Genomic DNA, 23,873 nt, shown 5'->3' on the forward strand with positions numbered 1-23,873 from the left:
CATCCATGGGATTTTCCAGGCAAGAGTACTGGAGTGGGGTGCCATTGAGCAGGAACCCTCAAAAATACTTCAAAACATCTCTAGGAACAGAGCAATTGTGCCATTCTTCATATCCTGCCTTCTAGCTGAACTGCTACCCCATTTCTGCCTATTAAAGTTGAGCCCTCTCTTCAAACCCTGCCTGAAAGACTCCTTCCTTCAGAAGGGCTCTCTCCTGCACTACTCTTTCCTACCCTAGTAGGAGGTGTGGTCTCTCCTCCCCACAAATTCCAATCATATTCTGTATCAGTTTCATGGCACTTATGCTAATCTGGTGTGTATTTGTGTACTGTTTTATTCTTCTTGTGGGTTATGAGCTCCTTGAAGGCAGGATTAATATCTTACACTTTGAGTCCCTTACAGCAATAGTACCTTATAAATAAGAGTTGCTAAGTACTTCCTAAAAATGGAATAACTAAGTACTTGTTAGAAACTATGGTCTTCTTTGCTTCACTTACCTACTTACGATTATTTAAAAGAAATGCACATTTAACAGAGTTGTAAAGGTATAAACTACTAATCAAAAAGTAACAATATTTTGTAGGCTTTAAAAAAAACACATTTAGATGTAGAAAAACAAACTGCATGAAATCTTTGAATAATGTTCTCAGTTTTCAGAGTGAGTTGTTGAATAACTAGTTCAGAATCTGGGCTGCCTTCCTGAAACCAGATGACACATTTCTTGCCCCTCCTGTGCCAAGCACCTCCTTTACAGCCCACTTTCCTGTGCAGCTTGGCATTGCCATCTGAACCTATGTTAGCAAAGTCCTCTTCCTTCTCATTTTCGCCTAGAGGTGTGTTCATTTCTCTAGGCATTGTGCAACAGGACCAATCCTTGCTGGAGACAAAAAACACCAAATGTTCAAGAAGTCACTCAGCCCTCACCACAGGTCCTCACTAGCACTTCCAGTCTGTACTGTGTGCTGGGATAAAATTAAGGAGACCTATAAAACCTTCAATAGAGGCAGCATATTTTTCATTATGAAAACTTGTGCTAAAGTAATAATGTGGTCATTTTACAATACTGTGAGGGATCGCAAAGTCATCCAACATTTTTGTTCTCATTTCGGGATCGAATTATAATTGCATAACTTGAAATCACAAAGAACAGGTTTTAAAATACAAAAGGAGCAAATTAGCTTTCTTTCGTCAATAGTAATTTTTAAGGAAGGAAATAATGTAAAAAATCTCAGTCGACTTCTTTTTTTGGCCATGCTTGGAAGTGGGATTGACCTTAAAACTTTGCGGTCTCAAGGAACGCTTAATTAATCGATGTGAAGAAAAAACAATAATCGCTTCATTTCTGTTGCAGTCTAATCACAGACCATCCCCTTTTCCCCAGCCTTAGGGGAGGGAGCGTTCAATAAAAGTCTGTGTAAACTGATGCCGGGGCCGTAGTACTTCGAAGGAGCGCTGCTCGAACAAGTTAAAACCGAGCAGAGAGTAACCTCAAAGAGCAGCCCTCGAAACAAAAAAACTGCTCAAACCGACCAACGCACGGGATCGCAATGGCTCTGCTGGCGCGGATCCTGAAAGCCCGTCCGAGCCCGGCGGCCGGGCGTACCGGGCTTCTGGGCGGCTGGGACGCTGGGCAGCCCCGGCTGGCCAGCTCTGGGCTCTCGGCGAGGGCGCGGGCCGAGGACAAAGGAGCGGGGCGGCCAGGGGCGTCGCAGGCCGGGGGCCGGGCAGAGGGGCCCCGAAGCCTCGCCGCCATGCCGGGGCCCCGGACCCTCGCCAACCTGGTGGAGTTCTTTGGGAAGGACGGCTTCAGCCGCATCCACGAGATCCAGGTAGCGGCGCGCGGGGGCTCTCTCCGGCGGGAGGGCGCTGGGGACGGAGCGCCGGGAAGGAGACCCGGGAAAGACGCCAGCGAGGGAAGCCCGGGGAGCTCCGGAAAGAAACCCCGGGAGAGGATGCCGGGGAGGGAGCGCCGGGGAAGGGTCCCGGGAGAGGATCCCTGGAAGCGCGCCGGAGAGGGGACCTCGGGAGGGGGCATTGAGGAGGGACGTCCGAAGAGGAAACGCCGGGAAGGGTTCCCTGGGGGCGCGCCGGGGAGGGGGCTCTGAGTGACCCGAGGAGGGGCGCCAGAGGGCAGGTCGAGGGCCGGGAGCGCCCGGGAGCCCTGGGCCCCGCGCGCCGTGCGCTCCGGCGGGCTCCCGCGCGCGGGCCTGCGGAGGAGAGGGGGAGCGGGCAGCCGCCGGGCCTTCCCCGACGGCCCCCGGGGAGGCCCAGAGGACCGTCTCTCCACGCGGTGGGCGAGGAGCCCGTGGGTCTTTTCGCGGCCGAGGACTTGTTGGATATGCTTTTAGTCCTCTTTGCTGGTGTTTTATAATTGAAAAACAAAATCCCCCAAAGAGCGGGGGTTCGGAGGCTCCGGGTTATGTAACCTCCAAGTGATAAGAAGACAGACGAAGGTTCCTGAATCTCGGCGTCAAGCCAGGGCTGGGCAGGGCCTTAGGAAGAACCCAACCGGTCCAACAACCCTGTCGGAGTGTAGGGGAGCCCGCTCATTCCACGGTGGCTCACGTTGACCCAGAGTTTTGCCCTTCCCATGCCCACCTCAAACTTAATTGCAAGGTGACCCTCACCTTTAAGGCCGGCAGATCCGGTCTCTCTCACTTGCCGGGCAGCTGCTGCCCACTCTGCCCCGTCGTTTTCTCAGGGCTGCCACTCCAGCACCGGCTGTCATTTCTGGGACCTCTTCCGAGAACACCCTCCGCCCCTACTACTCCCTTCCTTTTGTTCAAAGCTTACCCTTCAGAAACTTCTCAGAGGAAGATTTTGTAACCATCCAGCTGGGTTTTGGTCATTCATCCATTCCCTCAACCATTAACCTACCAGATGGTGCAGAGGCCAGGGCTACCTTTGGAGGAGCAGAAATTTCATTGATAGAAAAAGACTGTGGACAAGAGGAGCAGTTTTAATTTGACTAAAATTCCAGTTGGCCCCCATCTTGCCATCTGCCACATGAGCCCTACACAATTTCTTCCCAGACATGTTTCTAGGGGTCAAAAATGATTTCCTCTCTTTTCCATGTGGAATCTGAACATAAGATATCAGGATGATAGTTTTCAAATATGGTAAAAACATTATTTATTATTTGTTGTCATGTTTAATACAGGTTGCTCTAGACTGGATAAGGTTCTCTTATAACCTTTTTGCGGTGCTCTCCAGATCACCGCTACTGCCGTTCTAAGGAGGAAGAGAATTATTCTGTTATCTCAACTCCAGTTTTCTTTCACTCGACTTGTAATCAGAATGCCAGCTATAGGATCCAGGTCTTTCACTTTACATGTGGCAAACACCCAAAGCCTTGGGTGAGTGACTTGGCCATGGTCACACAGCTAGTTAGTGGCAGAGCAGACAGTGATCAGGGTGCCTGGTGTGACAGAGTGGAAGGGTCCTGAGTTACATACCAGTGATCTGCAAACACCCGTGGAGTCTTCGCCAATCAGTTATTCTCTCTGGACTGTGGTTTCCTCCTCTGTGCAGACGTCTAACATTCGTCATCCATCTCATGGGTTATTGTGAGGGCTTTGTAAGCTGTAGTAATAACCAATACATAAGAAGAATGGACACTTCTAGAACTCTTTTCATGGTTGCCCAGGCACAGTTCTAAGTCCTCCCTGGGAGGTAATTTCTATTATTTCTCCATTTTGCAGATGAGGAAACTGAGGCACAGTGGAACCTCACTTCCCAAGGTCACCCATCTGTGACCCGAGATGCCAACTCCAGAGTTTGTGCTCCAGCTGGCTAAACAAACTGAGTCTGGCTGACTGTATCATTCCATGGCCCTCCACTAAAAGGGCCATAAACTTGGTTCCTTCATTTGGTTCTTTCTGCCCCTTGGTCAGTTGCTCCCTTGTCTGCTTGTGCCCATTCAGTAGCTGGATTTCCCTGATGAATGGCCTCTCTCCCAGTCCTTCCTGTAACAGCCATGCTATCAGACACCTGGAGAAACGCCCTTCTGGGGTCACCTGTTGGTTAGGCCGAGTGGTCCTTTGGCACCTGATACATCCCAGTTGAGTCTGAGTGTCTTCATCTCCAGGCAGCGGGACTTCAACCAGGCCCGTAAAGAAGCAAACAGCTTCCACTTGAGAGCAGAAGAGTGGAGAGATGACAGACTCTCTGGCCTGCCATTTCCGTGGTTGAGAATTGGGGTGATAAGAAACGTTGGCAGATGCCAAAGAGAAATGCAGTCAATTCCGCCACGCTCAGCCCTGCCTTTGTCATGCTGAGCCATGCTTGAGAGCACTTATCTTTCATCCTTTCTCCTTCTCTCCTTCCTTCCTTAGTTATTAACTGGACAGATTAACTCATTTACATCTATTGTGATTTCCTTTTTTGGTAACAACTTTGTTGAGATATAATTCACATGTCATACAGTTCTCTCACTTGAAGTATACAGCCATCACCACAAACAAATATAGAACATTTTCATAACCTTAAAAAGAAATCTTAAAGAATACAATATATATCCTTTAGCTATTACTCACCAACCCTCCATGTCCCCCAACCTTAAGCAACTACTGATGATTTACTTTCTATCTTTATAGATTAGCCTATTCTGGACATTTCATATAAGTGGAATCATACAATATGTGGTCTTTTGTGTTTAGCTTCCTTCACTGAGCATCATGTTTTCAAGGCTCACCCATGTTGTAACATGTATCAGTACCTCATTCCTGTTTATGGATAAATAATATTCCACGTTTTGCTTATTCATTCATCAGCTAATGGACATTTGGATTGTTCCCACCTTTTGACTGTTATAAGTAATGCTGCTAGGAATATTCAGTGTAAGTTTTTGTGCAGACACATGTTTTCATTTCTTTGGGGTCTATTTCTTGGAGTGCAATTGCTGTGTCAAATAGTAACTCTGTATAGACTGTTCTTGGAGAAGGCAATGGCACCCCACTCCAGTACTCTTGCCTGGAAAATCCCATGAATGGAGGAGCCTGGTAGGCTGCAGTCCATGGAGTCACTAAGAGTCGGACACAACTGAGTGACTTCCCTTTCACTTTTCATTTTCATGCATTGGAGAAGGAAATGGCAACCCACTCCAGTGTTCTTGCCTGGAGAATCCCAGGGATGGGGGAGCCTGGTGGGCTGCCGTCTATGGGGTCGCACAGAGTCGGACACGACTGAAGCGACTTAGCAGCAGCAGCAGCATAGACTGTTCTAAAGTAGCTGCAATGGCACCCCACTCCAGTACTCTTGCCTGGAAAATCCCATGGACAGAGGAGCCTGGTAGGCTGCTGTCTATGGGGTCGCACAGAGTCGGACACGACTGAAGTGACTTAGCAGCAGTACAAGAAGGTGTTGATTTCTCCACATTCTTGCTAATACTTATTATTACCTGTCCTTTGATTATAAGCATACAAGTGCATGCAAGGTGATATCTCATTGTGGTTTTGATTTACATGTCCCTAGCGACTAATGCAATGGCACCCCACTCCAGTACTCTTACCTGGAAAATCCCATGGATGGAGGAGCCTGGTGGGCTGCAGTCCATGGGGTCGCTAAGAGTCGGACACGACTGAGCGACTTCACTTTCACTTTTCACCTTCATGCATTGGAGAAGGAAATGGCAACCCACTCCAGTGTTCTTGCCTGGAGAATCCCAGGGATGGGGGAGCCTGGTGGGCTGCCGTCTATGGGGTCGCACAGAGTCGGACACGATTGAAGCGACTTAGCAGCAGCAGCAGTGACTAATGATGTTGAGCTTCTTCCATGTGATTATTAGACATTTTGAAACCTTCTTTAGAGAAGTGTCCATTCAAATAATTGCCCAGTTTCTTAATTGAGTTATTTGTTTTCTTCTCTGTTGGGTTGTAATAGTTTCCTATACATTCTGACATAAATCTCTATCCATATGTACTTTGCAAATATTTTCCCCATTCTAGGGATTGTCTTTCACTTTCTTGATAGTGAAACACATTTAAAAATTGAAGCACATGTACAAATTGTGAGATGTCCAAACATGTGTTTTTTCTTTTGTTGCTCATGCATTTGGTATCATATCTTAAGACACTTTTGCCAAATCTTGGGCCATGAATGTTTATCCCTGTGTTTTCCTCTTAGAGTCTTGTGGGTTTGGCGCTGATGTTTTGGTCTTTGGTCCATTTTCAGGTAGTTTTTGAATGTGGTGTGAGACTAGCGTACACCTTAATTTTTGTTTGTCGCTATCCAATTTTCCCAGCATCGTATCTTAAAGAGTCTATTCTTCCCCATTTAATTGTCTTCACACCCTTGTTGAAAATCAGTTGACCATAGATGTATGGGTTTATTTCTGAGCTGTCAATTATTCCAATGATTTAGATGTCCATCCTTAGGGCAGTATCACACTGTCTTCATTACTTTCACAGTAACCTTTGAAACAGGGAAATGTTAGGCCTTCAACTTTGCTTTTTTAAAAAAGATTGTGTTTGCTGTTCTGAGTGGCTGGACTTCTGATGGGCATTATGCTGAATTTATGAATCAGTTTGGGAGGTATTACCATCTTAATAATATTGTTTTTCTTTCCTTTAACATGGATTATCTTTCCATTTGTGTATGTTTTCTTTAATTTCTTTCAATGATTTTTGTAGTTTTCAGAGTGTAAGTTTTGCAATTCTTTTATTAACTGTGTTCCCAAATGTTTTATTCTTTATGATGTTATTACAAATGGAATTGTTTTCTTAATTTTATTTTTGGGTTGTTCATTGCTAGTGTATGGAAATACAATTTTCTTTTTGTATATTGATCTTATATTCTGTAAGCTTACTGAACATATTTATTAGTTCTGATTTTTTTTTTTTTTAGCAGGTATCTTAGAATTTTCTATATGTGAGATCATGGCATCTGTGAATAGTGATAGCTTTATTTTCCCCTTTCTAATCTGGGTGCCTTTTCTTTCATTTTCTTGCTGTAGATATTTTCACAGGTTCATTACACATTGCCCACAGGCAGCTTTCTTCGAGGGGGCAGGCTGGGTGGGCTGCTGAGGGCCTAAGGGAAAGGAGCCGGCAGAGGACGTTTGACTCAGAGGACATTTGACTCAGAGGACATTTGACTCAGAGGACATTTAGACCCTGCAGTTAGTTCATCTACACCCCATTCCTCTTGTTGCTTCACACACTTAAGTTATTTTTAAATACACATCTTTAAAGAATTAAGAAAACTTCTGTGGATATGATTAATGATGTGAAAATATGTTTATCTCAGGAATATTTAACGTGGCCTTCTTTTTTTTTAATTAATTTTTACTGGAGTATAGACCCACTCCAGTGTTCTTGCCTGGAGAATCCCAGGGACAGGGAAGCCTGGTGGGCTGCCGTCTATGGGGTCGCACAGAGTTGGACGTGACTGAGGCGACTTAGCAGCAGCAGCAGCAGAGTTGAGTTACAATGCTGTGTTACTTCCAAGTGGACAGCAAAGTGACTTAGTTAGACATATATTGTTATCCACTCTTTTTCAGATTCTTTTCCCTTGCAGGTCATTACAGAGAACTGAGTAGAGTTCCCTGTGCTATACAACAGGTCCTTATTAGGTATCTATTTTGTATTTAATAGTGTGTGTACATCAACCCCAATCTCCAGTTGTTCCCTCCCCACTCCTTTCCCCCTTGATAACCGCAAGTAAAGCAGCCACTCTGATCAGTTCTGTACGATGTAGAGCTTCCCTCTGCCCCAGTGTTCTGCCCCCCTGACACCTAGGAGTGTCTGTATTGAAGGTGTGTCATATCTGTGTATTTTTTTACTTTTGTGATTTCTCCTTGGTATTGCAGCAGAAGCACACACGGGAATATGGAAAAATCTTCAAGTCTCACTTTGGTCCTCAGTTTGTAGTATCTGTTGCAGACCGAGACCTGGTGGCTCAGGTGCTCCGCGCGGAGGGGGCTTCGCCCCAGAGAGCCAACATGGGGTCCTGGCAGGAGTATCGAGACTTGCGGGGCAGATCCACTGGCCTTATCTCTGCGTGAGTATGTGGAGCCAGGCTGAGCCTCAGCAGGAGCAGGCAGCCCAGGGAGACTCCCTCCCTGAATTACTGGGCTCCTAAAACCAGCTATTAATAAAGCACAGAACTCCCAGGGGGACTGTCTCAAAAGAGCCTCTTGTGTGGTCTCCTGAAATCTCCTGAAATCCTCTGGGAAGAAACTTGATGGCGGGGACAGGTGGGAGGTCCCACTGACCAAGTGATGGAGAGAAACTGTTTCTCAGGCGACACTTCGTGGCTTTAGGTGTCCACGTGATGACCACCAAGGTGGCTGAAGCTCACAGAGCCCACCTGTGGACCGGGGTGAGGGTGGTGAGCTCTTGTAGGAGACCTCCAGGATGGTCTCGGAATGTCAGCATTGATTGCTTTGTGAGATTCCTGTCTCATAACCGCTTTGGTTATTATTTTGTTTTTATACACCTTTGTGTCTTCCGAGAGTTAATCAACACAGCCTCAAGCAGGGAGGAGAGCACAGTGCATCCCCCGATCCCCTGGCCCAGTTCCCATCAGTTCAGAGATTCTGTTCTTGCCTGTTTGTCCTTATACATGAGCTGGGGAGTGACACCATCACTCCCCTCTCTTTGCTGTGTCTATCCTATTGCCATTCCATTTGGATTGGCAGATCTTGTTGACTATTGCTAGGAAATTTTTGCAGAGATATTCTGAATTCCTTCCCAGAATATTGATATAAGTAAGATTATTTGAAATTCACTTTATTCTAGGGAGGGTGAACAGTGGCTCAAGATGAGAAGTGTGTTGAGACAAAGAATTCTGAAACCGAAAGATGTGGCCATTTTTGCAGGAGAAATCAACCAAGTTATTGCTGATTTAATTAAAAGAATCTACTTCCTCAAGAGCCAGGCAGAAGATGGAGATACAGTGACCAACATCAATGACCTTTTCTTCAAATACTCAATGGAAGGTGAAGTGAAGTCAGATGGTGGGAAAGATGAAAGAATGAACGTTTGCCAAAATGTTTGTTATCATTGAGCATTTCCTGCGTCCCAAACTGTGCTAAGCCCCATATGTGTGTATGTGTAATCCTCACAGTGCTAACGGAACCAGAGTGACCACCACTGTTTTACAAATGGGGAAACTGAAAAACTACTGTCCATTTTTAATGGCAGAAACTTTGTTTCAAATTCAGGCCTCTCTAACTCAAGAACCTGGCTCCTAATTACTACACATTTTGTTTTAGCACAATTTAAAAAGCAACAGAGGGACTTCCCTGGTGGCCCAGCCGGTAAGACTCTGCACTCCTAATGCAGGGAGCCCCTGTTTGATCCCCGGGTGGCGTATTAGATCCCACATGCTGCAACTAAGACCCGGCACTGCCAAGCTTAAAAGACGCAGCAGGAATTGAGAGGGTGTGTACTGCAGTCATTCTAGCTTTTAAAACCCTTGTTAGATGGGTAGTACATTCCCGTGGTTCAAAAACCAAACCCAAAAGGTACTCATGGAAAAGTTTCCTTCTCTCCTGACCTAGCTAGGTCACCAGTTTCTTCAGGGAATATTTTACACATGCACGAAGAAATACACGTGAGCCTTGTTTTTACTTAAAAAAAAAGGTAGCATACCAAACATTTTTTCTGAACCTGAGTTTTTTGAGAATTCTATTAGATTCCCCACTTTAACTATTTATTCACAGGCTAAGGATTGAACCCATGTCCCTTGCAGTGAGAGTGCAGAGTCTTACCCGCTGGACAACCAAGGAAGTCCAGGTTTCCCATTAAAAAAAAAATTAGTTTAGCTTGCTTCAAATTTAGTTTTTAAGTTAACTTTTTAAAGTTCTGGCATTAATGTTCTCTAAAAACAGTCATAAAATCAAGAGAAGTGAGTTGTAAATACACTGAGAAATCCTGCTCTCCCCTGATTCTTTGGCAGCCCTTTCCTCTCCCCCCTTAGCTCTCGGGTCTGGGGCTCCCTGATGTGTGGCCAGGAAGAGCCACCTTTTAACTCCCCAAACTCGAGCAATTGGCTGAAAGGTTGGGAATTTTGCGTCGTGGGTCTTGAACAGACTGTTGACCTGAGGGCATGGTGAGGCCGAGGGTCAGTCATCACCGAACGCACAACGTCCTGAGGATCAGAATCTGATAGAGGAAAACCTCGGGGGTAGCTACTTTTATGGGCAGGTATCTCATGTTGATTCTGTGGCTAATCCGGAAGGAGAAAAGCTGTAACCTCTCCCCTGTGCAGGAGTGGCCACCATTCTTTATGAGAGTCGCCTGGGCTGCCTGGGGAACAGCATCCCGCAGTTGACCGCGGACTACATCGAGGCCCTGGCGCTCATGTTCTGCACGTTCAAGACCTCCATGTATGCCGGCGCCATCCCTAGGTGGCTCCGCCTGCTCATCCCCAAACCCTGGCAGGAATTCTGCAGGTCCTGGGATGGACTCTTCGAATTCAGTAAGAGAAGAGTGGGGGCACCTGCTGTGGAGCCGGGTGGGCCTGACTTCCCCGCTGCTTGTGTGTCTCACACTCACACAGACAGTGGGATCACTGCAGGGGATGCCCTGGTGAAGTTATGTGCTGTTTGGACTCGAGAACTCTTAGCCTGGTTTTCTGAAGGAGCAAAAAGCACGTGGGGTGTGACCACAAGTAATGTGATTGATTTCTCATTTTTAAACTCTTTTAATTTTAACCAACATGCTTGCAGGGATAGGTGCAAGTAAGTGTTCTCTATGGGAGATGATGTCTTTAGTCCAATCATTCTGTCATTGCTTCAATCATTGAAACATTCTCAATGGAGGCTTTTTTGGACAAATTCATTTGTTGCTTACTGGGTGAAAACAAGCTGGGAGAAACCATTTTGCTCCAACCCAAGTTGAGATGAACAAAGTAAGATTGGTTTTCCAATATGGGTAAAAATTTTAGTATAAAAGAATTTTCAAAGTGAGAGATTTCCAAGATGTCTAGAACTATGTTTTTAGAACAATATTAACATTGAAAGAAGTGTCTTAAAAAAAAAAAAAAGAAAGAAAGAAGTGTCTTAGAGGTCAGCATTCATTTGATTTCTCTTTTTTTTTTTGTGGCCAAACTGTGCTGCTTGTAGGGATCTTAGTTCCCTGACCAGGGATCGAACTTAATCCCCTACAGTGAAAGCTTGGAGTCCTAACCATTGGACTACTAGGGAATTCCCTCATTTGCGTATATGAGTTCTGATATATATAATATTCTAGCATCTTTCTGCAGTAATTTGGCCCTTTCCCTCATTCATTCTCCCTTCTGGAAACACAGTGGGAAAAAAGGATCTATATTCTTGTTACTTCACAGCTTTTTTGGCTATTACAGTAGAAAAACGAACATTTGCAAATACTTTATAGATTATTTTACAAAAAGAAGAGATATTTATTTTTCTTTCTTCGGAGTATATGTAAGTACCTCGTTGGGTTTATTCAACAATTCATGAACCCAGTAGCATCCCACCTTGCAAATAGAAGGCAGTTCCCAACCATTATTCATTTATACAAACAGCATATGGATGAAGTTCCAAGGTTGGCAGTAAACCAATGGGGGCTGTCTAGCCTCTGAACCTGTCAAAAATTGAGAGAAGTTATTGGAGGGATGAAGAGGGAATTGAGACTGAAGGGGAGATTCTTTTTTTTTTTTTGTACTGGAGTATTCAGGTGGACAGCAAAGGCACTCAGCCACGCACATAGCATAAATCCATTCTGCCCAAGCCCCGCTCCCTTCCAGGCTGCCGCATGGCATCGAGCTGCGTTCCATGTGCTATACAAGAAGTCCTTGTTGGCTGTCCACGTCAAATATAGCACTGTGTACTTGTCCATCCCCTAGCCTCCCATCTTGTCCTAGTCGCCCTCCCCCACTGGAAGTTCCGTGAGTCTGTTTTGTAAATAAGTTCATTTGTATCACTTGAAGAGGTGATTCTTAACCAAACTTCTTCCAAAAGAAACACTGTTTTCAAACAGGCCAAATTCACGTTGACAACAAGCTGAGGGACATACGGTGCCAGATGGAAAGAGGGGAGAGAGTGCGAGGAGGGCTGCTCACCTACCTCTTCCTCAGCCAGGAACTGACACTGGAGGAAATCTACGCCAACATGACGGAGATGCTGCTGGCCGGTGTAGACACGGTGAGCTCTCACGCGTCCTTCTTTCTCAACAGACACACAATGGTTAGAGTCTAGGACCTTTCTAAGAAATCCGACAGAAATCCGACGGATGGCGGATACTTCAAAAGGACTGTGCGTGTTTGTACTAGCTGAGCGTCTGCTTCGCTGCTGCACATCTCCAGAAGAAAACTCCACTTTTTCTCTTTTTAAAAATATATGTAAAATGTAAAACTAAGGTGCACAGTGAATTCTGTAAAGAACATAACCAAGTTCCACAATCATGCACACAAAGTAACAATTTAAAAAAATATTTTATGACTTTTTTACTGAAGTATAGCTGCTTTCCAATGTTGTGTTAGTCTCTGCTGTACATCAAAGTGAATCAGCCGCATGTAGAGGTGTATCCCCTCTTCCTTGGGTGCCTTCCCATTTAGGTCACCATCGAGCATTAACTAGAGTTCCTGTGCTAAATAACACGCTTTAAAGTTTAAAATCCTGATTTGCAAACGTTTCTCCATTGTTTCATAATATCAGAAATGCAGAGAGCACAGACATGAAAAGCCCTCTTATTTATCACCTAAAATATTCTGGGTTATGGAAAACTCCCCAGTTCATTTGATAAGGCCAGCATAACTTCAAAACCTGCTAAAGGAAGCGTAAGGAAAGAAATGTTTAATAAGCACTTTGCTTTAATATGTGTATGTATCAGTTTAAAATAAAATCTTAATGAATAGATTCAATCAGTGTAGCAGATGGATAATATACTATGACCAAGGAGAGCTCAATATCAGAATGAAACAAAGCACTGACCACTGATTTGGAGGAAATTCTGTACCCTATTGCTAAGTGAAAAATGAAGGTGCAGAAAAGCGAGTATCCTGTGTTCACGTTAGTAAAACCAGCTTTGCCCCCGCCGCCGTCCACGTGCAGGCGCACCTCTGAGCGGTTGCTGGGCATGGGGGAAGTGTGGGACCTGCACACCGGATGGTCCACGCACAGGCGCACCTCTGAGCGGTTGCCGGGCATGGGGGAAGTGTGGGACCTGCACACCGGATGGTCCACGCGCAGGCGCACCTCTGAGCGGTTGCGGGGCGTGGGGGAAGTGTGGGACCCGCACACTGGATGGTTACCGCGGGCTCCCTGACTGGGGCGGGGGTGCTACAGGGATGCTGAGAAAGATAGTGGTGAAATAGGAAAAAGGAGGGCCAGGCTTTCAGTAATGTGGAGGAAGTCAGTTGCGTGAAATAATTAAGATTAAGTAGTAAATGTGACTGTGCGTGTCTGTAAGTATCCTTTTGTTCTCACAGGATCTTCTGAAGTAGGTGTTATTGTCCTCGATTAACGGGTGGAAAGATGAAACAGCAAAGATTACCTCAAGGTTTTTCCTTCACACTAGTGCTTCCTGGACTTGAAGAAAGCATGAATCTCCCTTTTAGAGGGAGAAGAAAACCTATGGTTGACATTTTTAGTGACATGATGTCACTTAAGTAAAAGCAGAAAAACTTCACATAAATTCATTACTCTTATAGATCATCTTCAACAATAAAACAAAATGTATGTATATGAAATGCAAACTAATCAATGCACTCAGTTCCAGCAATGAAAATTCTAATTAACGGTGTGAATGTGACTTCGTGTGGCTTTGAGTGGGGAACCAGTGTTGGAATGCACAGCCCAGCCCTAAGCTGATTCAGATGTGTGGTACTCTTGCCCCCTCGTGGTAACTAAGAGTATCACCACGTGATGGAGGTGGGGGTGCAGAAAGGACCCATCCTACCTGAAGGAACCTTCAGGAGACAAAAGCTTGCAACGTTATGCTCATTAAAAAAAAAAAAAAAGTTATTTTAAAAAGCCAACTTTGTTGTAGCATAATTTGTGCACAACCAACTATGTCCATTTAAGTGGTACAATTCAGTACAGATTGTTGACAGATACAGTATAAATACAAATGCTATCATTTTTTAAACTAACACCACAATCAACATCCTGGACATTTTTATCATCTCTGCAAGTTCTTCACCCTCATTTCAGTCCATCCCTCCCATACCCCCGCCCCTGGCAATAGCAGCCACTGTACATAAGTTTGCATTTTTCTAGAAATTTATATAAATGGAATCATATGGTGTGTATTTTGTGTCTGGCTTCCTTCACGCAGTGAAATGATTTTTGAGATTCATGCATGTTGTTGCTTATAAAGATATTTATTTATTTATTTTTTATTATTGAATAGTTGGCATCACTGATTCAATGGCCCTGAGTTTGCGAAAGCTCCAGGAGATGGTGAGGGACAGGGACACTAGCATGCTGCAGTCCATGGGCTTGCAAAGAGTCGGATACGACTGAGTGACTGAACAACAACAATTACTGAATAGTATTCCATTGTATGGAGAAGGCAATGGCACCCCACTCCAGTACCCTTGCCTGGAAAATCCCATGGACGGAGGAGCCTGGTGGGCTGCAGTCCGTGGGGTCGCTACGAGTCGGACATGACTGAGCGACTTCACTTTCACTTTTCACTTTCATGAATTGGAGAAGGAAATGGCAACCCACTCCAGTGTTCTTGCCTGGAGAATCCCAGGGATGGGAGACCCTGGTGGGCTGCTGTCTATGGGTGTCTATGCAGAGTCAGACACGACTGAAGTGACTTAGCAGCAGCAGCAGCATTCCATTGTATGCCTATACCACATGTGATTTTCCCATGAAACTGTGATTTTAATAGAAATTTTCTGTTCTCTTGATCGGAAGCATCTAATTTATTTCCTTACCATTTACAGGAGGAACTTGCATATTATATTATGTATTACAGTAGAGCTGTCCTATAAACACTTACGTACTATATCCTCTAAAAGTCCGTAATATCTATCGGAGGGAAATAATGTCAATGACTTACTTAAGTTAGTCTTTTTAGTTGAAAGGAAGGGCTCTTTACTGTGGAATGTCCTTGTTTACAAGCAAGTGAAATATAGTCACATAGATAATAGTATTGATTTTAGTGAAAATCTTGGAACCTAGGATATAGAATAGAATTATTCTCAATAACCAGAAATTCCGTCTTCAATCTAAGAAGTGGTAGAAACAGTGATACTGCTTCGTGCAAATGCCGTCCAGTCCTCATATGGTAGTTTGCTTGATAAGCACACGGGAACAATGAATGGACCATTAATAGACCCATGGCTGCCCCCTCTCCACCCTTACTCCCTGACTCCCACATCTCCTCATCTGATTAGGGCAACCAGAGCAGGCCTGGCCCAGCCACAGGCCTGCGGCATGCTGTTCTCAGCTTGATGGGCAGCCTCAAGCCCTTCTTAGCAAAACCCAAGTGACCCTTGTAAAGAAAGTTGCAGAAAGTTCTAGGCACAACCTCCAGGCTTGACCAGCATTCCTATGGGCCCACAGACTCCAGGGAAGAGGAGGAGAGTTGCTCTTCAATGATTTTCTAAGATTACTTTTTATTTTTGGCCACGTCATGTCGCTTGCAGGATCTTAGTTCCCTGGCCAGGGATTGAACCCAGGCCCTCGGCAGGAAAAGCACTGAGACCTAAGTGGGCTGCTGCGGAATTCCCGCTCTTCAGTGATTTTTAAAAAGTTCTAAAATAATGTTTCCTGTAGCTCATTATTGAAAAAAACACTTGGATCCCATAGCTGACACTACTTTCCCAAGATACCTGGAGGAGTTAGGGGAATCGTCTCCTGTTTGGGTAACACATGCAACGCCCTGACAGAGTTTCACCTGCACTTATTCTCTTGTGACCTCATGCCCAGTGCTTCCTGCTGCGGAAATCCTTGGCTTCATTCAAGACACGTGCCCCTGTCTGCCGGTTTCTTTCTTAGACATCGTTCACATTGTCCTGGGCAGTGTATCTCCTCGCAAGGCACCCAGAAGTGCAGCAGGCCCTGTACCGGGAGATCGTGAGGAATCTGGGCGAAAGGCACGTTCCCACGGCCGCAGACGTCCCCAAAGTCCCACTGGTCCGAGCTCTGCTTAAGGAAACCTTGAGGTAAAAGGCTCACCAAAATTTATGTCAAAAACCATGTCCATTACATCTGATTCTTCATCATGATGATTGTGGCTTTGACTTAAAAACTGGGTCCTAAACCAATACTCCAGTGACCCTTGGTGGCTGAAATGTTTAGGAAGGAGGAACTCATGACCATTTTATTTCCTCTCTGCTCTCTTCAGAGCAGGAGAAATGTGTTCTGTTTTAGAGTTGGAAATATTCATTTCTTCATTAAGATCTTCATCACTCTTTTTTTGTGGCCATACCACATAGGATGTGGGGTGGAGTTCCTCCGCCAGGAACCGAACGTGTGCCCTGCGTTGGGTGTGGGAAACGTTATCACTGGACTACAAGGGAAGTGCCCTTGAAGATATTAAGAGCCACGCTCAAACTTTGCACTCACTCTGGACATTCGCTTCACCAGCCGTTTCCCAGTGTGCTCCTTGAAGGATAAAGCAGAACCAGAGTGATCGTCAGGAGAATGTACTGGGGTGTTTGGCCAGTTACCACATGTGTTTCCAAGATCCTGTGGTCTTGTGTAAACCTCTGAGTTGGGCTGGAGACGCCAAGTAGTGAGGCTCCTCTGCTCCCTGACGGGGCTTTACCGACACGAGGAAGGCCAGAGCGTGAGGGATATAAGTGATGTTGGGCAGCCTTGGGTGGGAGGAGGTGGGATTAGGTAACCAGTGAAGGTTCTTCCTCCTGTGAGGGTCAGGATCCTGACTTCCTCTATGGAGGGAATGCCATGACAAGGAACAAGGGTTATTCACAAAATACTCACTAAAATAATTCTCGTAAACCTGACTTGATAATGATGTTTCAAGTCGTATTGCATCCTCAATCTTCAGCATGCGATTTAATCTTAAAAAAAAAAAAAAGCCAGTTGTGTGTTAACTGGTATTTGTCAATTAAAATTATATTCAGAGTTTTCGTAGGTCACCTCTCAGAGAGTCTGAAAATTAAAGTATAGTTCTCAGAATTTATTTCCTGGAACCCTGAGTCCTAAGAACTATTCCTTGATAAAGAGTTCCCATGCATGCATGTATTTCAGAAATTCAGAATTATTCCTCTTGGGAGCATAATAACACACTGAAAGCTTTTCTTTGTGTTTTGTAATCTTTCTTGACTGTGAGACCTTTTAAAAAATTTTTATTTTTAACTGGAGGATAATTGCTTTACAATGTTGTGTGAGGCTTTTTTGAGCCCTTCTGAGGACCACAAAGGTTCTTGCAAGATTTTCCCATTTAATTTTTAGAAAATGAAAATGGCATTGTATCCAGACTTGTATATGTTTGATAAACTATTCTGAAAGTCTCCGCTCCTTTCTGGCCTCCGTTGGCTCTCTCCAGGCTGTTTCCAGTGCTGCCGGGGAACGGCCGGGTCACCCAAGAGGACCTGATTGTTGGCGGGTATCTGATTCCCAGAGGCGTGAGTCTGGTGGGCACAGTGGGGCTGGCTGAGCTGGGGAGGCTGGATTGGGAATTTGCTTCCACGTTTAGGATGTCCTTGTTCCTGTGTGAATTTCTGTAGATTTCCTTTTCTTCTGCATGTGTTTTTAGGATGAAGATGGGGCTTTAGGAGCAAGGAGAGGTTTACTGTGTGATATTGCTCTGGCAAAAACAAAGTCAGATAATTCTGTAGCTCATATGACCATTCCACCCTCCCTCCCCTGGAGGCTCCGTGAAAGCAGAAGGTCCCTCAGGGGGAGTTTCTGAAGGACTTGAATTGCCTTCTCTGCGGCATTGAGGTTCATTCAGGGTGGGGTATGCTGAAGGGGGACCTACCATCCTGGGTCTGCACAGCCTCTTGGGCCCTTACATGGCTTGTCCCAGCCCAGAGCACCTCTGGAGGGTCCGCCCAGCCAGGGCTATGGCCTCTGCTCTGCTTTCCCTGGATTCCATTCTTTATTCCTTTTCTTATGGTTTGCACAGACCCAGCTGGCCCTCTGCCACTATGCCACATCCTATGAGGATGAGAACTTCCCTCGGGCCAAGGAGTTCCGGCCTGAGCGCTGGCTGCGGCAAGGAAACCTGCGCAGGGTTGACAATTTCGGGTCCATCCCCTTTGGCTACGGGGCTCGAAGCTGCATCGGGCGGAGGATTGCAGAGCTGGAGATCCACCTGCTCGTGATCCAGGTAAGCCTTAGGGGCTCAGTGGCCCGTGGGCTTGGTCTAGGTGACTGGGCTCAGCTGGATCAAGACCCAGATGGAAAAAAGGGAAAAAGAATTTTGAAAACTTTACGAGCTTCCTGTTAAATCCTGTTTATGTGTTAAAATGCCTCCTGCTCCCCTGCAGGAGCCATCTCTGGTCACATGGCCACCTGCCTTGTCTCTGCTTCTTTCCTCCTTGGAGTCGTGTGGGCAGAACTGGGAGGGGTGTATGTGGGCGGGGATGGGAAGCTCCCAGGGGAGCTCTGCAGATGGGTGCGTGGGAGGTGTTCAGGAGTGGCCCTCAAACACCATGGGTCACCCTGTCACCAGGAGCTCCCGGCCACAGAGAGAGTCACTTAGTGGGTCTGGGGTGGATTCCAGGTGATTCTGAGGGCAGTGTCCGTGGGCTGCACTCGGTCTAAGAAAATGCACGTGCTGGGCGTGGGGGCAGCTCCACCCACCCCTGTGGATGCTGTTCAAGTCCCGGCCTCCCAGGCTCCTCCCTTCCGAGCCTGTCAGTCTTGTCACTGTCACTGGGGAGGATGTCACGCTTGCCCCCCGAGGCCCCTTCATCACCTCGTTTTATGTGAATCAGCCTTTTACACAGGGAGGTGGTTCTCCAGCTTGTTTGGGTTTCAAAACCTCAGGCAGGCTTGGTGTTGGTGAGAGAAAACCTTACACGTGAATCTCTAAGTGTGCAAGTGTTTACTTTTGTGCTTGTACAGAATCCGAGTTCAGGCTGCGGCCGGAAGTAAACAATGACTGAAGGAAATTTTATAAGAGAAAACCTGTAGTAGAGAAAACTCTACCCATTATCCTTTCCCACAGATTTGGGAAGCCTGCCACGGAAAACCTTGGCCCAAGGTTCCGGAGCTACTGTCGTTGACCCCAGGCTTTGGAAGCGTGAGGGGATGGCCTGGGGACCCATCTCCCCCTTTTACTGATAAGAAAGCTGAGTCTCAGCTTTCAGTGGAGTTGGAGCCACTTGCCACCGTTGTGGCGTGGCAGGTGTGGGGCACTGGGCAGGCGTCCTGCCTCCCACCTACACTTCCCCATGTGTCACTGAGGTGCTTCCTGCAGGCTGTTGGAGCCCAGGGCAGAACATGCAGGGACTGGGACCTTTGCAGATGATGGCATCAGAGAGCATAAGGGATGGGGAAGCCTGGCCAGCCTGGTGGGGATTCTGGGTGGTTGGCATGGGGAGGCAGGCTTGGGGGAGGTGAGGGGCCACTGCCAGGGGAGGCTGGTGTGGAAGGGGTGGCTGGACCGTCGTGCGGTCATCCCGTCTCTATGGGCATGCCAGTGGCTGCAGCTCAGCAGGGCCGAGTTGTGTCTCTTCCCGCCATGAGCCCCACAGACACTATCCAGGCTCAGTCGTGGACAAAGTGGAGACAGGTCCGTGCGGAGGGGATGGTGGCTTCAGGCAAACGGACTCCAGTCCCACTTCTGCCAGTCTGTGGTTCCGACACCCTGGGCAGGCCGCTCCGCAACTCTCTGAGCCTGTTCCTCATCCACAAAGTGGGCCAGATACCTGCCTCTTGGGTGTGTGAGGGGTGAAAGTGGTCTGTGCACAGAGTCTGGGTGGCAGCCTTTGGGGTTTGCATGCCTGTTCTCGGTGTCTGCTCCCAGGGACTGGGAAGGCCCTGGCTCCCTGAGTGATGCTGTGGGCTCCACGGGCACATCTCTGACAGGCAGAGTTCATTGCTTGCTGAGAGCCATTCAGACAGCTGGCAGGGAGCTCACTGCCTCCTGGCTCTGATGGCCTGGACAGTTACAGAGGACGCCAAGGACAAGAGGCAGCTGAGGGCCCAGATGGGTGGACTGGGAGAGGATCAGAAACGGCGTGTTTGGTGGTGGGGACCAGGGTTTTATTTGCTTCTGTTAACATACTCGTGTACCTGATGAAGTTCTTGCTTCAAGAGTTCTCATTTCTACTGCAAGTGTAGAGAGGGAAAATCATTATTTGTTATTTCCAAGAGAGAAAAAGAAAAAGGAAAGGCACAGATAAACAGCACTAGAAATGAGAAAAAAGGCATAGCTGCAAATGCCGTGGAGGATTATTTTTAAATCAAGAAAAGACTGCAAACAGCTATTTTTCTTTTTTTACAGAAATGCCCTGTCACCAAACCAAGTATGTTCAGGAATGCAAGGATGGCCCACCTCAGGATAGAATTTATCACAATGGGAGAAATTAACAGACAAAATTTTATGACCATCTCCCAAAATAACTGATAAAATTCAACACCGATTCATGAAGAAAATCTCTTAGCACAACAACAATGGAAAGGCTTTCCTTCAGCAAATAAATAGTGTCTATCCCAACAGAACAGAGACTGTGCCTGTGGCCTATGGGAAGGCATGGATTGGTTTTAATGCTGCAATAATAACATGTTTTCTTGAAATCAGGAATAAGACATTCATATTGCACAGAGAATGTTTGGAAGATACACCTCTGCTCCTTGGGAGGCAGAGTCTTGAAGTGGAACGAGGGCCTTGTTTTTTGTTTTTATGCCTCCTGCATAGTTTTACTTTTTCAGTGAGCATGTACTGCCATTCAGAAAGGCAGAAAATCCATGTGGGATGTTGGCCTTAGAGTGAGAAGTGCGTGTGCGTCCTCCCACTGCCACAGGGGGCTGTGCTAGCAGTTCTGTGAGGTCAGAACAAAGAGTCAGAGATCCGATGTTGAGGTGACGGCCTCTTGATGCCAGAGCATTCTAGATCTGCCTGAACGCGGGTCATTGCGCTTGGCTCTCTAACGATGACAAGGGGTAGTTCGGTCTGTGTCTTCACTGCAGCCCCGCTCCCTGCCTGACCCCCGCCCAGCTCACCTGAAGGACCCATCAGTGCACACTGTTGCTTTGCCTGGGAGACGAGGCTGGAGAGTCGGGGTGGAGCGGGTTGGGGTGCCCGCATCCCATGTGGTGATACAGGTTCTCCAGCGCCTATGCTCTGTTAGGTGGTTGGAGTGGGGGAGGGAAGAGTGGCTGTCTGCCCCTTGCACGGTCCGCACGGGCTTGTGAGCCAGGCCCTGCCTCCCCTCCAGGGACCAGTGCGGTTCTGACAGAGGTCGGTAGAGAAGGTTGCCTTTTTTTCCTCTAAGCTTAGAGGTGATTTTGAAAATCAGGCCATGGCCAATTGATGGGGACATTAGTGCTTGAGGCTGATGGGTCCTTAGGTGCTCTTTAAAGCTGGTCATTTAGATACTTTGCAGTTTCACCCTGAGAGAGAGGACTACTTCTGCTTTGGAACCATAGAAGTGAGAAATGGAATCAAAGGTGCAAATGAAGAATATTTAAATTAAGGACAGTAATGGGTGAAGTCTGGATGCTCTGCCTCCTCCTGACAGCTGTGTGTGTCCCACCACTGAGGTGGCTGCAGATTCTAAACCTTGGAATTTCACTTTGTTCTTTTCTCCTTCCTTTCTCCTTTCATTCCTTCTTTTTCTAGACCTACAGTGGAACCAATAGAGTTAGAATTTTGAACTGGCTAATAAAATACAAGTTATTTGAACATTTTGTTACCAAGCAAAGTTCATGTGCCCAACACACTGAGGCCAAACCAACCAGAACATCAGACTTTGGAGCAGTAAAAGGTTTATTACAGAGTCAAGCAGAAAGAATGGGTGGCTTGTGCTCAAAACCCTTGATCTAGTCAATGGTTTGGGGGGAGAAACTTTTCTAGGCAAAATTTGGGGTGTGGCTGCAGGGTGCGTGACTTTCTTCTGGTTGGTTGATGGTAAGTTTGACAGGGCGGTGCTCCAGGAATCTTGTGTTCAGCGTGACTTTACCCTCTTCCACCTAGGTGGGGTCCTTAGTTCTGCAGAAGAGCTCTAGAACACTGTTATGTGTATCCCTTGAGGAAGAATCAGGACTCTGACTGCTGTCCCCTTGTTTCTGCATCCCCTCCCTTCACTAATTAGTAACTGGGTGATTCCCTCTTTGGAACTCAGGGAAGGTCAAGGAGGCCTAATGAAGCCTATTTCTTTCAAACAAGAAATGTGGGACATGAAGGCTTTTGTGCCCAGGAACCCCACAAAATCCTACTCAGTTTCAGTTCTGCCTGCATATCTGTTCCATGGACCTCCCAGTAAGTCACTGGATGTGCCGGACTCCCGATCAGGACATGAGGCTGTTTCTCACATCTCTTGTTCCCTTGGTTTTCTGCAGCTGGAGCTATGATGAGAGTGCAGGTGCTGCAGAGTTTCTGCTATCCCAATTTTAAAACCCTTCTCTCTTTTTCGTTTTAGCTGCTTCAGCATTTTGAGATCAAAACATCTCCTTGGACTAAAACTGTTCATGCAAAAACCCATGGGCTTCTGATGCCAGGGGAGCCCATCCACGTGCGTTTTGTTAACAGAAAGTGAGCCTGGCGTTTTTCACCCAGCCACCAGACCAACACACAGCAGGTGTCTGTGGGCCATGGATGACGGCAGGGGAGGAAAGAATCCCTTCTCAGGCGATCTTGGTCATAGACTGGCCTCCTCAGTCCTGGGAAACTTTGAAATCTTTTTGCAAAGTAATGTGAGAAGATTGCTTTTGCATTCCAGAGTTGCCTTTTTTTTGGTTTGTTTTTGAGTAACAGCTGTTGAGAAGCCAGTGGCACTGAATTCTCAGGCCTCATATGGTGTCTTGCCCTTGGACTCTCCTCTGCATTTGGGCCAAGAAGTGTTGGTATACTTACAGATTCAGTGCTTGAACATACCTTCTCTAATACTGCATCAGGACTGCATCTTAGGACAGAATTCCAACTTCTTATCTTGAAGAGGAAACATTAGAGGCTTCTGTAGAACAGACCTGTGGTTGCCAAGGAGGGTGGGTGAGGGAGAGAAAGATTGGGAATGTAGAATTAGCTGTATAGTACAGGAAACTGTATTCAGTATCCTGGGATAAGCCATAATGTAAAGGAAAATGAAAAAGAATGTACATATATGTATAACTGAATCACTTGCTGTACAGCAGAACTTAACATTGTAAATCAACTGTAATAAAATAAATTTTAAAAAAGAATGCTTCTGTAATACCATAATTTTGGGAAGTGACTCATATGGGGATTTGAGCCCACATGCCAGGACTTGAACACAGCCTAAATCTGATTGGAATTTGAACCAGTGGTCTTTTAATTAGAATCACTCACCTGGGGTCTGGACTTACTGAGGCTCAGGTTCTTTGTGTCTCAGTGCAGAAAGAATTCAATGAGAGACATATTAATAGGTAAGAGGTGGGTTTGTTTAGAGAGATGCACATTGCATAGACAGCATGCAGCCTATCTCAGCAGGCAAGAGTGGCCTGGGGAGAAATACACTCCCTGTTCTCCTCCTGGCCAGAGTCTAAACCTCCTGCCTAGGGTTCAGGATGGGGAACACATGTATACCTGTGACAGATTCATTTTGATATATGGCAAAACCAATACAATATTGTAAAGTTAAATAAAATGAAAAATAAATAAATAAAAGAATGGTGGCACACAAAAAAGAGGCATTTTAACTTTGGACTTTAATAAAAGAGTAAATTCAACAAGGACCTACTATATAGCACATGAAACTCAGTGTTATGTGCCAACCTGGATGGGAGGGGGACTTGGGGAAGAATGGATACGTGTATATGGATGGCTGAGTCCCTTCACTGTCCACCTAAAACT

At 46.2% G+C, this 23,873-nt stretch overlaps 1 protein-coding gene across 1 annotated transcript; it reads left to right on the top strand.

Moving 5' to 3' along the window:
- The first annotated feature begins 1,090 nt into the window (after positions 1-1,090).
- CYP27C1 (cytochrome P450 family 27 subfamily C member 1) lies at positions 1,091-23,401 on the top strand. Its single transcript, XM_002685217.7, has 9 exons — positions 1,091-1,829; positions 7,808-7,998; positions 8,739-8,938; positions 10,213-10,422; positions 11,946-12,109; positions 15,920-16,086; positions 17,436-17,514; positions 18,018-18,221; positions 22,483-23,401. Exons 1-9 carry the CDS (start codon positions 1,548-1,550, stop codon positions 22,597-22,599), a joined length of 1,614 nt encoding a protein of 537 aa, XP_002685263.3. The 5' UTR covers positions 1,091-1,547; the 3' UTR covers positions 22,600-23,401.
- Positions 23,402-23,873: the final 472 nt, after the last annotated feature.

The sequence above is a fragment of the Bos taurus genome, chromosome 2, assembly GCF_002263795.3.
Source record: "Bos taurus isolate L1 Dominette 01449 registration number 42190680 breed Hereford chromosome 2, ARS-UCD2.0, whole genome shotgun sequence".
Taxonomy (NCBI): Eukaryota; Metazoa; Chordata; class Mammalia; order Artiodactyla; family Bovidae; genus Bos; species Bos taurus.

What these genes read in the sequence shown, in the direction of transcription:
- CYP27C1 (XM_002685217.7), top strand. Translation starts at nt 1,548, where the DNA reads ATGGCTCTGCTGGCGCGGATCCTGAAAGCCCGTCCGAGCCCGGCGGCC. An exon ending in TGCTGGCCGGTGTAGACACG is followed by an intron (nt 12,110 to 15,919) that starts GTGAGCTCTCAC and finishes TTTCTTTCTTAG; the next exon opens with ACATCGTTCACATTGTCCTG. An exon ending in CTGCTTAAGGAAACCTTGAG is followed by an intron (nt 16,087 to 17,435) that starts GTAAAAGGCTCA and finishes GGCTCTCTCCAG; the next exon opens with GCTGTTTCCAGTGCTGCCGG.